Consider the following 14,189-nt stretch of genomic DNA (forward strand, 5'->3'; position numbering starts at 1 on the left):
CTGTGCATGCACAGTGGTGCAGAATTCCCCCAGGAGTAACCCAGAAATATTACAGCTGAATTATGTACTCCACTTGTTCTCCTTATTTCTTGTACCCATAATAATACTAACCCTTATTTCTGGTACCCAGCAGAAGGGTTAGTATTGTACAACTCTATACCTGAATCCCATTCTCATATAGACTATACAGACTTGATTGGATAGTGTTAAGTGTTGGATTCATTATACATTGCAATTGTTTTAATCTACAGATTGTCTCTCGGTGCAGTCCTGCCCCATCTTTTTCATATTGCATTATTTGGGAGCTTTTCTTTAGCAAATAATATCAGTAGTACTGTTTAGGATAGAACAATAATTAAACTGAAGCCCTCCAAGTGTAATGTGTATATTGATATAAATAAGTGCTGAGTTTATATTATCTGCCTTTTTAATTATTTCTTACCTTGGTTACATATTATACAGTAGAAATTATAGGTTTTGAAATGAAACTGCTGTAAATTTTCAGGCTTTGGAAAGGTTATATCGCCAACAGTGGACATCGATGGATGGATTGGGAGTTCTGATAATATCGCCTACGAGGGAACTGGCATACCAGACCTTTGAGGTTCTGCGTAAAGTGGGGAAGAATCATGAATTTTCAGCTGGCCTTATCATTGGTGGAAAGGTTTGTTTCTCCTTTTAAACTTTCAATTTTTTTGTATGGGAAGTACAAATGACCACATTTTATCTTTAGAGGAACAATTGTCAGGGAGATAGCTGATAGATGAGCAGCTATTGAGAACCATTGCATCATGGTAGAAGAGGAATTACTGGGAACCTCGGCATCACTGTTTCCCAGTATTTTCCTCTGCTCTATTGCTTATGTCTTTTGAAGCTTCAGTCTTGTGCCTTCTGTCTTTCCAGGCAAGGTGTCTGAACAGCACTCCCTTGCCAAGGACTACCTTTCACTTTTAAAGTTATTCTGAAACACTTCCTATTCAAATAAGAGAGATCTGGGTGTGCTGAAGAGATGCCAGTTTAAAATGGCTTGAGTAGGCTTGGTGTTGGGTCAGCTTAGAGGTGTGTAATCAGAACTAAACTGTTTTAATTAAATTTCAGGATCTGAAACAAGAGGCCAACAAAATCCACCATATAAATATACTTATTTGCACGCCGGGTCGGCTTCTACAGCACATGGATGAAACGTCATATTTCCATGCATCTGATCTCCAAATGTTGAGTAAGTTAAAAATGTTTGAAAGCTATAAATAAAAAACTGTTTATGTTCCGCAATTATGATATACTTACACTCGTAGACTTTAAGGCCAGAAGGAAGCATCATGATCATCTAGTTTGACCTCCTGCACATTGCAGGCCAGAGGACCTCACCCACCCACTCCTCTAATAGATCCATAACCTCTGGATGAGTTACTGAAGTCCTCAAATCATGATTTAAAGACTTCAAGTTACAGAGAATCCACCATTTACAGTAATTTAACCCTATAAGTGATCCCTGCCCCACGCTGCGGAGAAAGGCAAAAAATCCCCCAGGGTGTCTGCCAATATGACCCAGGCAAAAATTCCTTCCCAACCTCAAATATGGCAGTCAGTTAGACCCTGAGCATGTGGGCAAGACCCACCAGCCAGACATCTGGGAAAGAATTCTCTGTAGGAACTCAGAGCTGTCCCCAGCTAGTGTTCTATCACCGGCCATTAAAGATATTTGCTGCTAGCAGTCGCAGACTGGCTACATGCCATTGTAGGCGGCCTCATCATACCATCCCCTCCATAAACTTATCAAGCTCAGTCTTGAAGCCAGTTAAGTTTTTTTGTCCTCACTGCCTTGGAAGGCAGTTCCAGAGCTTCACTCCTCTGATAGTTAGCAACCTTCATCTAATTTCAAGCCTAAATTTATTCTGATGGCCAGTTTATATCCATTTGTTCTTGTGTCAACATTGGTGATAAAATTAAATAACTCCTCTCCCCTGGTAATGATCCCTCTGATGTATTTATAGAAAACAATCATATCTCCCCTCAGTCTTCTTTTGTTGAGGCTAAACAAGCCAAGCTTTTTGAGTCTCATAAGGTAGGTTTTCTATTAATTGGGTCATCCTAGTAGCCCTTCTCTGCATCTGTTCCAGTTTGAATTCATCTTTCTTAAACATGGGAGATCAAAATTGCAATAAGGTCTCACCAGTGCCTTGTATAATTGTATTAACACTTCCACATCGCGACTGGAAATACCTTGCCTGATACATCCTAGGACTATATTAGCCTTTTTCATGACCCCATCACGTTAGCAGCTCATAGTCATCCTGTGATCAATCAGTACACCCATGTCTTTCTTCTCCTCTGTTCCTTTCAAGTGATAACTCCCCAGTTTATAACAAAAATTCTTGTTGTTAGTCCCTAAGTTCATGACCTTGCACTCTGTGCCATTAAATTGCATCCCCTGTCTATTACTTCAGTTTTCAAAGTCAGCCAGATCTTCTTGTATGATATTCCTGGCCTCCTCTGGTTTGGAAATACCTCCCAACTTTGTGTCATCCACAGATTTTTTTGAGCATACTCCTACTTTTTGTGCCAAGGCCATGAATGACCATGTTAAATAAGATTGGACCTAATGTTATACCAATAAATTAAAAACCAGCAGGATCTTATTAAAGGGGAAAAGGCAAAATACCACATTTATTGTGAATACAGAAAGAATCATAGTAAGCAGTCAGTTATAGCTGTAACATTCCATTCAATCTCATATTTACACACACACACACACGTTCTGCAAGGTTGTTATCATAGTTACCAGCCTTAGAGTTGCTCATGCCAAGCCACTGACCAGGTGGCCTGGACATGAGGAGGGAGCAAGGCCTTGTCAGATGCTCATCTGATGCTCCTGGAAGTTGGTTTGCAGAATCAGACCCCAAAGTTCTCACTTTTTAGAGTCTATTTTTATAGGAATTTCTTATGCCAGTCTATGGGAATTGCTTCATCATGCTGTTGCTGACTCAATCAGCAGATAGCACATTCCTGACGGCTCCGTGCTGCTAGATGTTATCTTGTTCTTTGGTTCTCCCATTCTTGAGGCTGTTGGGTGGATTCCAGTCTGCCCTCTGGGGGGTCCTCTGGTTATTTCCACTTGACGCCTTCTTCAGCCGATGGACACTGGATTCTTAGGCTGGCACCTCCCTGATCATTCAGTTATTATCCACACCAAGCATCCATCCACATACATCCTCTATCTCTATTTTAATCACAATTGTTAATACAACAAAAGGGTGGGGAGTCTCTGGGTGCTGTTGTCTGTTACAGAGTATTGCTTTGAGTCTCTCTCTGTGTGAATTTGCTTTGAGAACAGACTCTGTCTTAGAATGTACTAACGCAATAGCAGCTTGCAAGTTTCACACACAGAGGGAGAGAAACAGTACCAAAAACCAAGAGACCTCTTAATTAGTAATACCCTGGAATTTAAACTGTGGGGAATCAAACTCATTTGTGATTTTAATACAGAACTTCTTTAATATGATCCAACCCTAAGACTATTCCCTGAGGAACTCCACTAGTAACCTCTTTTCAGCCTGAGAGTTCACTTTTCAATATGACCTGTTGTCGTCTCCCTTTAATCAGTTTTTGACCAGGGTGCCAGGGGGGCCACATTGAAGTTACTCAATTAGGTCAAACTGCAGAGAGTGGGACACACCATCCCCAAAGCTTTCTCACCATTAATTCACTTCCTGACAAAACCTAACAGTTTATGAGCACATTCCACATAAGAAATATTTTTAGCCATTTAAAAATGTCTACATTTTAACCTGTAAGTTTCAGAGGTAACCTTGAAATGTTTTAACACAGTACCTTTAAATTTTGCATAATTCAAAGCTTCATCCATACCTATTTCACTGAACGCTTGCTTGGCTTTCCCAGTCAATCTGGTCAGCAGGACAGGCATACACTGTACCCCTGGGATATGATGAATTTCACATAGACATTCAAAGGTAGATCAAAATTTCTCTGTCTTCAGTAACTTTGTAAATGGGACACATTCTTCCCCAGTTTCTTTTGTCATGAGGGGATGGATTTCCAGGCTGTTGGAGCTTTTTCTGCTCTTCCAGGACTTGGAGCTGATGTCTGGCAGATTGCTGTTGCATCTCAGCAGCCAGCCGATCCATATGCCTTAAATAGCCTTCTATTTCCATATCCTCTTTTTTTTGCTTTTCCTGTAATCAAAGATCTGTCAGCTTCTGTTCAAGCTCTTAATTTTTGCTTGCTTACTGCCAGCTACATTCTAATTGCTTCTGCAGGGAGTGGATCTGGGGCAGGTGAAGGAGACCCTCTCTCTGATCACTGGCCAGTAACAGATTTTTTCTGTTCTTGCTCTGGGGCCTTTTTCTTAAGACAACCCCCTCTGTGAGCAAAATTCTTGAAGGCTTTTTCTGTTAAGATCTTCATATGACCATGGGTGACTCATTGTAACTGATTTTTTTTTAACCTTTAAACTCTCCAATATCAAAATTAATTTTTGACATGCGTGGAGTTCTGATCCAAAAACCTAATTAACCTGTGGTAATGTGTATCCTAGCCAGACTACACCACTGGGACTCAGTGGGGCCACACTGAGTTTACTCAATTGGGGAAAACTGCAAAGAACAGGGCAAACAATCCCCAAAGCTTTTTTGTCTGTTCTCAAAGATTTTCCAATACTTAGTTTTACAAAGCCAGCACAAAACAGCTTCTACAATACCTTACTGGTTATCCAGAAGCCAAAACTCAGTTCCCTTATAGCAACCCAGCCTTGGGCTTCCATCCCGACACCCCAATCAAATATGATGAGGATTACTGAAAATCTTATTAATCATATAAGAAAGTCTTACCAATCCCAAAGGATCGGACACATTTCCTCCCAAGTTAATGAATATTTCAGATCTTACCCAAATACATGCTTACAGCCAATTCTTATTAACTAAACTAAAATTTTTTAAAAAAGAAAGAGTATTAGTTAAAAGATCAGTATACATACAGACATGAGTACAGTTCTGAGATGAGTTTCATAGCAGAGATGGTGAGCTTTGTAGTTGCAAAGAGTTCTTTCAGAATTAGTCCATATGTGTTAGTCCAACATTAATATCCAGGGTGATCCAGGAGGGCCAGGAGATTTCAGTCTTACGACTCATGCTTCACTTGCATAAAGCATCAAGCAGATCTGAGATGAAAGGATCAGGTCCCAAGAGTCTTTATACAGTTTCTGGGCAGTACAGAGTTCTTGGAAGAACAATAGGTTTTGAAGTAACCTTCTGTTTCCTAAACATCACCAGTAAATACTATATGGATTAACATAAGGTAATTTATCCCTTAAGCAGTTTATCATTAAACTTTAAAGAGACACATAAACATGACATTATTTCACCCAAGATTTATCTAAATGTTAATATTCCCTTTTGATCTCTAAATCAATAGCTTTAGTAATAGACAGAAACTGTCTGTTTACATATCTAACAAGATATAAGTAAACACATACAATTAGTATTACCTCTAATTCTCTAATACAGGTTTGCATTTCAAAGTTCTAGCCTATCTAACATAGAATGGCCCAAATTACCATTTACATACTTTTCTAACATGTCTCTAAAGCAGTGGTCGGAAACCTGCAGGAAGCGGCAGCCTGTATGTTCCTGTGGCCTGCGCTGCTTCTTGCAGCTTCCATTGGCCAGGAATGACGAACCGTGGCCACTCAAAGCTGCGGGCCGCTGCGCCTGTGGACGGTCAATGTAAACAAACTGTCTCGTGGCCCGCCAGCGGATTACCCTGGTGGGCCGCGTGTGGCCCTCAGGGCTGCAGGTTGTCCACCACTGCTCTAAAGGTTGAATCCGAGTCCGTTAGCCTGCTAGCTGCTTAATCCTTTCTGGCCATCTGTTGTAGTCTCCCCTTTAACCAGTTCCTTATCAACCTTTCAATTCTCATATTAATTGCCAACTTCTCCAATTTAACTAATAATTTCCCAAGTGGAACTGTATCAAATGCCTTACTGAAATCCAGGTGGATTACATCTACTGCATTTCCCTTGTCTAAAAAATCATTTATCTCCTCAAAGAAGGAGATCAGGTTGGTTTGGCATGATCTACATTTTGTAAAACCATGTTGTATTTTATCCCAATTACCGTTTACATTAACTACTTTCTCTTTCAAAATTTGTTCCAAGACCTACAATACAACTGAGGTCAAACTAACAGGCCTGTGGTTTCCCAGATCATTTCCCCCCCCTTTCTTAAAAATAGGAACTATATTAGCAATTCCGCATAGGGTACAACCTGTGAGTTTAGAGATTCATTAAAAATCCTTGCTATTGGGTTTACGCAGTTTCATGTGCCAGTTCGTTTAATATGCTCAGATGGAGAATATCTGGGCCCCCCAATTTAGTCTCATTAAGCTGTCTGAGTTTGGCTTCCACCTTGGATGTCATAATTTCTATCTCCATATCCTTGTTGCAATTAGCCACCCTGCCACTACCCCATGACTTTTCATTAGCTTTATTAAAAACTGAGGCAAAGTATTTGTTTAGTTGTTGGGCCACGCCTAGATTATCTTTAATCTCCACCCCATCCTTAGTGATTAGCTGTCCCACTTCTCCTTTCCTTGTTTTCTTTTTCTTTTTAGTGCTATAGAACCTTTTACTGTTGGTTTTAATTCCCTTTTGTAAGGTCCAACTCTGCTTGGCTTTTAGCAGTTCTCACTTTATCCCTGCACTTTCTGGTCTCCATGAGGTATAGGTTTCCTTGATGATCCATCCCATCTTCCATTACTTGTAGGCTTTCTGCTTTCTCTTAATCACCTTCTTTGAGATGTTTGGTCTGCAACCCTTCCCTGTGAATTTTTTCCCCTTGTTAGGGATGCAGGCTTTGGATAGTTTCTGCAATTTTGATTTATAGTAATTCCAAGTCTCCTCCACGTTCAGATCCTTGAGTTCTTCAGTCCAGTCCACTTCTCCTAACTAATTCTCTTAATTTTTTTAGTTTTCCCTTTTCAAATCAAGGACCCTAGCTGCAGATCTATTTTTGTTTATCCTTCCATTTAGCTTTATACTGAATTAACTCATGATCACTCGAACCAATGTTGTCCCGTACAACCAAGCTCTTCTATAAGGTCCTTACTACTAACCAATACCAAATCTAAAATGACATAACCTTTTGTTCAATGACTGCTGAAGAAATGTCAGCTCTCGCATCCAGGAAAATCTGGGCCCTACGATAATTAGTAGCAGTTGTCTTCCAATCTATATCTAGGAATTAGTCTCCCATAATCACACAATTCCCAGTAGTATTTATTGCATTAAAAACATTAAGGAGGTCTCTATACTTATCCGGATTGGATCCTGGATGTCTGTAGCAGACCAAGCACTATCCTCTAGTCCAGTGGTTCTCAAACTAGGGGCGCTGCTTGTTCAGCGAAAGCTCCTGGCAGGCCGGGCCGGTTTGTTTACCTGCCATGTCTGCAGGTTTGGCTGATCGTGGCTCCCACTGGATGCAGTTCGCCACTCCAGACCAATGGAGACTGCGGGAAGCGGTGCGGGCCGAGGGATGTGCTGGCCACCCTTCCTGCAGCCCCCATTGGCCTGCAGCGGCGAACCGTGGCCAGTGGGATCTGCAATCGGCTGAACCTGCGGACGTGGCAGGTAAACAAACTGGCCCGGCCCGCCAGGGACTTTCCCTGAACAAGCGGCACCCCTAGTTTGAGAACCATTGCTCGAGTACCTTTCTTCCCCAAAGTGATTTTGACCCAAACAGACTGTTTTAGCTATTCCATCACTTCTAATTTCTTTAGTCTACCTCATCATTAATATACAATGCTACTGCACCACCTTCGCCTTTGTTTCTTTATCTTTTCTCAACATCACATACCATTCAGTACCAGTATTCTAGCCATGACTACTGTTCCACCATGTTTCTGTTACCCTATAATATCTGGTTTCACTTCCTGCACCAGTGGATCTGGTTCCTCCATTTTGTTACCCAGGCTCCTTGCACTGATGTACAAACCTCTTAGTTGTTGCCACTTGGCTTCACCCAGATTCCTCACCTGATTTGGGTACAGTCATTCTACTGCCAGTATCGCCTACCTGACATGTAAGTGCCAATACTAATGAAGCTATCTTTCCTCTTAATGTCCATTCTCCTACCCGTTGCTGTATCCTTTCTTTCTTGATTTTCCTCCCGCTCAGTGTTAGAACCCAGTGTGTAGATTACATGAACATCTCCCCTGAGATTCTAGTTTAAAGCTCTTTTAATCAGTTGTGCCAACCTCCATTCCAGACATCTATTTCCCTCCCTACTCAGGTGGAGTTCATCCCATGAGAACAGTCCTCTGTCCACGAGTGCATCCCAGTGCTGAAACATCTCAAAGGCCTCCTTATAGCACCACAGCCCGAGCCATTTGTTGATCGTCATAATTTTGTCTCACCTTCATTCTCTTCTAGGGACAGGCTGAATCCTATTGAAGATCACCTGAGCCTCCATTTCCTTAAGTGTCTTCCCCAGCCTGGCACAATCTTCTTTGATATGTTCTAGTGAGAATCTAGCTGTGTCATTGTCCTTCACGTGGGAACAAATCAGATTCTTTCCTTCTCCTATTAGGATCCTCTTCAGTCTTTGATCTACATCTGGTATCTTAGCTCCTGGCAGACGGCACACCCTTCTGTTTTCTGGATCAGCTCTGGTGATCGGCCTGTCTGTCCTTCTTAATAAGGAGTAACCAATGATATAGACTCGCCTTTTCCAGCTGATTAACTGTGATTCTCTGGCCTTCTTTCTCTTCTTTCTGGCTGCAAGTCCTCTTGTCTTTTGTTCTCCCTTGCAATCTTCTGTGAGGCATCCTGTATCCTCCTGGGGCTGTGAACTCCGGCTATCTGCATTGGCTCTTCCCCTCTTCTTACAGGACTAGCTGCTGTTCTGTTCTTTCTTGCCCTCCCACCTTCAGTTATAGCCTGTTGTGCCCCTTCTTCATTTTCCAACTCAGCAAAACTGTTCCTGAGCCCCTTCACCAGCTTTTCTTTTTGTTTGCCTTGTTCTTGTAGTCACCTGCTTCCACTGGTCACTTTCCTCACCCAGCAGTCTCCCCTCAGAGTTCTTCAGTTCAGCTTACTTCCGTGAATCTTGACTTTTCCCTTCAGCCTCCTCTCGCCTTCCCTCCATCATCTGCTGGAATCCCCTTCAGAACTCAAACGGAGTTTTCAGCTGCATCTCCAAACCTCGGATCTTCCCTTCCGTCAGCTCTATCAGGCAACACTTCATTACAAACAAAACTCTCTTTTCAGGTACCCGTTACAGGATCATGAACATGTCACAGTTTCCACATCCAGTCATCTTCTTTCTGTCTTCCGTTCCTTGGGTTACTACATTGCTGCCTCTGTATCTGTCATAGCCTTCCTGCCTAAAGTCCTGTCAAGGAAAACAAATCAAACCAAACAAACTCACTCCCAAACCCAAACAAACAGCAAAACAAAACCAGAACACTACCACCCACCCCCAAACTCCCACTCAAACAGCTCTGTTGGCTAGATCCTGTGCTGCTGCTCCTTGGCTACTTCTCAGTCAATCAACAGAACCCAGATGAAATATAAGGGATTTTCAACTGTGTACAGATAAAGCTTTTTTTCCTCCCCACCCTAGGCAGCTGTTGAGCCCAGCTGCTTGACCTCAGTAGTAATCACAGGTAGCAGGGCTAGCAGAGGGTCTAAAAGCAAGCGTGTGGCATCTTCTAGGTACTCCATGGTTATCACTGGCCTCAGCCAGCTCCCCTGCAGCACTGTTTTGTTCTTGATGTAGTTTTCAGACCTGTACATCTACCTTTGACCCATCCCAGAAATGTGTCTGCCCCTTCTTCCTTTCCTTTCTGGATATAGCTCTCTTGGTCACTTGAAGTGATGACTAATAGCCCACCCAATTTGGTTTAAGTTGGGTATGCTCCTTTAGTCAGTCTCCAGAAACCTTATTTCTTCCAGATTCAACCCAGATTAACTTCTCTCATATTTTTTTGTTGGCCTCTTCTTTCTTTTTCTACTGTACCGTTTACCTGAATACTGATTTCAGTTTACTAGAAGACTTGCCTGCTTCTAAGGCTTAACGTGTGATCTGCAGCACTGGCTTGGAGAATCATTATTTTCTTGATTGCTTTTGGAAGCTGTTGGGGACAGGGGAGAGTTTGCTACCCTGCTAGCAGAGAGAGCTCCTTTCTGCAGTCAGTTACATAGCAAGACTTACAGATCTATAACATAACTCACAAAATACTCAATATTAAGCTCGCTATAGTAAATTCAATTCATAGTGGACAAATAAGAGAATGAGCATCACAAAACTGCAATCAGCATTGACCCTTGCCTTAGCCTTTGGAACCCCAACTCTGAATGTGTTTATGGCAGCTAGAGGGAGGGGTGAATTGATTGCCCTGACTACTCAAACTGCAATTTCACCTTATGTCCCGCTTTCTTTATTTCAGTAACGGGCCCGCCTTTGGTTAGAAGCAATTCACATGTAAACTGGTGGATTAGTTGCTTGAAACCCTGATTCTCTGCATATGAAATTGAGAGCTGTAGTTCATGGATTATGGGAGAAGTTGAGGACTTTTACAGGAGCATTTCTGCATTGAATGAAGTGTGACCAATTCTAAAGAAAAATCAGTGAAAAATGTAATTCCTGGTCTGTCTCTTTTATTCCTGTTAACATGGTTTTGCAGGAACAGAAACTTCAAATTGAGGTTTTTTGTTTTTTTGTTTTGTTTTAAAATTTCAAGGTTAGAATTGAAAAGAATTTAAAAATCCAGTTCTTCTAAACCTGTTTCCTTGTTCTAGTTCTTGATGAAGCTGATAGAATCTTGGACATGGGCTTCGCTGATACTATGAATGCGATTATAGAAAATCTTCCTAAGAAACGCCAGACATTGCTTTTTTCAGCGACACAAACCAAATCAGTGAAGGATCTTGCACGACTGAGTCTAAAAGATCCGGAATATGTTTGGGTTCACGAAAAAGCAAAATTCAGGTGAGTAGTGGTAGTTTGTCTTGGTGCTTGTACTGGAGAAAGAAAGTGATGATAGCTGCACTTTTCTCAACTTCTTTCCCAGCACCTCTGGGAAGCGGGATATTGTCATGTTTCATGTTAAACCCTTCCTGCTCCACTCAAACACTGATTCTTGTTGTTTTATTTTGAAAGCAAGCAGCTGAAGTGTATTGCATTGCCAGTCATGGTTCACTTATACTTTTCACCGAGGTGCCTTAGCTTGATTTGACTTTTTAGATATAACTAGATGCAAAAGGGTTCATGTTGTCTTCAGTGGCATTTATATTCGGAGGGGGAGCTGAGCAAACCCAAGTGGAGATAATAGTATTTAATACAATAATACCTTGCACTTCTGTAGGCTGTTTTCTCTGAGGATTTCAAATGACTTTACAAACATCAATCCATACTCCATACTCCAATACTCCATACTCCAATACTCCATGTTTAATGGAGTGTTAGAAATTTAGAATTCCTGTTTCATGGGAAATTGACATTTCAGAATTTGGTTTTGTTCTGAATTGGAATGAAAACATATATTCAAATTTTCCATGAAATGGAAATTCTAAAACAATTAGATTTTTTTTTAAAAAATCTTGTCTTCATTTTGAATTTTGTTTTTCATTTTTATATTTTTATTTTGTGTTTGCAAAAACATTAAGGGTGGCTGGTACTCAGTACAGATTGGAACATCTTGTTTTCTAGATTAGTCTCTCGTCTGTGTTATGAAACGGTTTGACATCTGGATCTAGACAATAAGATAAGCATTCGCTATACAAATTAGAGGACCAGCTGTTTTTCAATATCCTAGAAAAATGATTCCAGGCTAACACAAAGTTATTGAAAACTGCTCTTAGAATTAGTACTCTGAGTGTTGCTTATTTTTGTGTGGATAATGTCAGTGCCAAACTGTTCTATTAGAACAAAAATAGGAGACTCGTTTACCTAGAAAATAAGATAAAATGTTTCAATCTCTATGTAGCAGCTGCCCTCAATGTTTTAAAAAAATAATAATAAAAAATAGACTTTTGACTGTTTTGTCATAATGACCTGTCTATAATAGCAGTAGTGCATCCTATGATGAGATTTGACATATGACATAGGCAGTATTACCACTGCCATCATGAAATAATGTAAAAATACAGATGAAATAACCTGTCAAATTAATTTTGAAACTAAAGCTTTGTTCTGAAATGAAATTTTAAAAATTGTCAAGAAGAAAAACTTTTCACTTTCTCAGCAAAATTAATACAATATTCTGGAAAAAAAATCTGACTTAGTTGAAATGGCATTTTCCCATGGGTAACTGTTCCAACAAAAAATTTCTGACCAGCTTGAACGATTAAATTTATCAGGTCCCCTGCGAGATACAAAAATACTTGCCTACTTGACGTACAGATGGAGGGGAGAACAAAGCACACTGAAGTAATGACTTGCCTAAGATCACACATTGGCAAAGCGGAGAACAGAACACAAGCTCTGACTCTGAGTCCACTACTCCAATACTCTAACCAGCTTCTCAATCCGTTGTTTCATATACACTTGTGATAGTATTACCTAAAAAATTGGATCCTGAATAATTGGAAACGTTAGAAACACAATTTACATTGTTAATCCCCTTTTTGCTTGGTGGAAAAGGATAAAAAAACCTAACTAAATATATAGCTACCTTAGCTTGAGGGCTGGTGTAGCTGTTTGTACACTCAATTGCATTTCCCTGTTGAGAAGGGAATGTCTTTATTATAATGCTGCCTCATGAGAGCTTTTGAAATATTTCAGTAGCTGCAATTAGACGACAAGATGAAGGAAAAATAAATGGAAAATGTTTTGTTTTAGAATTATGACCGTGGTACACACTATTTTATCAGTTTGAGGAAAAACAATTTCCTGCAAGAGATTTACAAAATGGCAACTACTGTAGCATAACTTAGAGCACTACTAGCTGAATAAAAATTTAGAGCAGAGCATTGCAGTTTCATCCTCAGAAATGGCACCTTCAAGTTACATTTAATTTCAGTTTGGTCAGTCTGGGGTGGGAGGTAGAGAGCATCAAAGCAGCATTTTAAAGTACGTTAAGAACTAATCTTTCATGGGCTATTCTTTTGTTGTTTAAAGAACTTGAAAGTAATTTAAGATGACAATTTAGACCTTTACAGAGACACACTGCAAATCAGGTAACTAGTGCAGTCAGTTAAAAATTTATTTTCTTGTACATTTAGACTCTGCTTTGAATCATAGAATCATAGAATATCAGGGTTGGAAGGGACCCCTGAAGGTCATCTAGTCCAACCCCCTGCTCGAAGCAGGACCAATTCCCAGTTAAATCATCCCAGCCAGGGCTTTGTCAAGCCTGACCTTAAAAACCTTTAAGAAAGGAGATTCTACCACCTCCCTAGGTAACGCATTCCAGTGTTTCACCACCCTCTTAGTGAAAAAGTTTTTCCTAATATCCAACCTAAACCTCCCCCACTGCAACTTGAGACCATTACTCCTCGTTCTGTCATCTGCTACCATTGAGAACAGTCTAGAGCCATCCTCTTTGGAACCCCCTTTCAGGTAGTTGAAAGCAGCTATCAAATCCCCCCTCATTCTTCTCTTCTGCAGGCTAAACAATCCCAGCTCCCTCAGCCTCTCCTCATAACTCATGTGTTCTAGACCCCTAATCATTTTTGTTGCCCTTCGCTGGACTCTCTCCAATTTATCCACATCCTTCTTGAAGTGTGGGGCCCAAAACTGGACACAGTACTCCAGATGAGGCCTCACCAATGTCGAATAGAGGGGAACGATCGATCAAATAGAGGGGAACGTCCCTTGATCTGCTCGCTATGCCCCTACTTATACATCCCAAAATGCCATTGGCCTTCTTGGCAACAAGGGCACACTGCTGACTCATATCCAGCTTCTCGTCCACTGTCACCCCTAGGTCCTTTTCCGCACAACTGCTGCCTAGCCATTCGGTCCCTAGTCTGTAGCTATGCATTGGGTTCTTCCGTCCTAAGTGCAGGACCCTGCACTTATCCTTATTGAACCTCATCAGATTTCTTTTGGCCCAATCCTCCAATTTGTCTAGGTCCTTCTGTATCCTATCCCTCCCCTCTAGCGTATCTACCACTCCTCCCAGTTTAGTATCATCCGCAAATTTGCTGAGAGTGCAATCCACACCATCCTCCA

At 41.0% G+C, this 14,189-nt stretch overlaps 1 protein-coding gene across 3 annotated transcripts in view; it reads left to right on the forward strand.

Moving 5' to 3' along the window:
- The window catches only part of DDX10 (DEAD-box helicase 10), a 377,623-nt gene that overhangs the window by 45,902 nt on the left and 317,532 nt on the right, over window positions 1-14,189 (forward strand). For all 3 annotated transcript variants that reach the window (XM_048844745.2, XM_048844755.2, XM_048844735.2), the window contains 3 exons: window positions 506-664; window positions 1,099-1,219; window positions 10,814-11,003. In XM_048844745.2, coding sequence (XP_048700702.1) covers window positions 506-664; window positions 1,099-1,219; window positions 10,814-11,003 — 470 coding nt within the window. The remainder of the gene's footprint in view (window positions 1-505; window positions 665-1,098; window positions 1,220-10,813; window positions 11,004-14,189) is intronic.

The sequence above is a fragment of the Caretta caretta genome, chromosome 1 (genome assembly GCF_965140235.1).
Source record: "Caretta caretta isolate rCarCar2 chromosome 1, rCarCar1.hap1, whole genome shotgun sequence".
Classification (NCBI taxonomy): Eukaryota; Metazoa; Chordata; order Testudines; family Cheloniidae; genus Caretta; species Caretta caretta.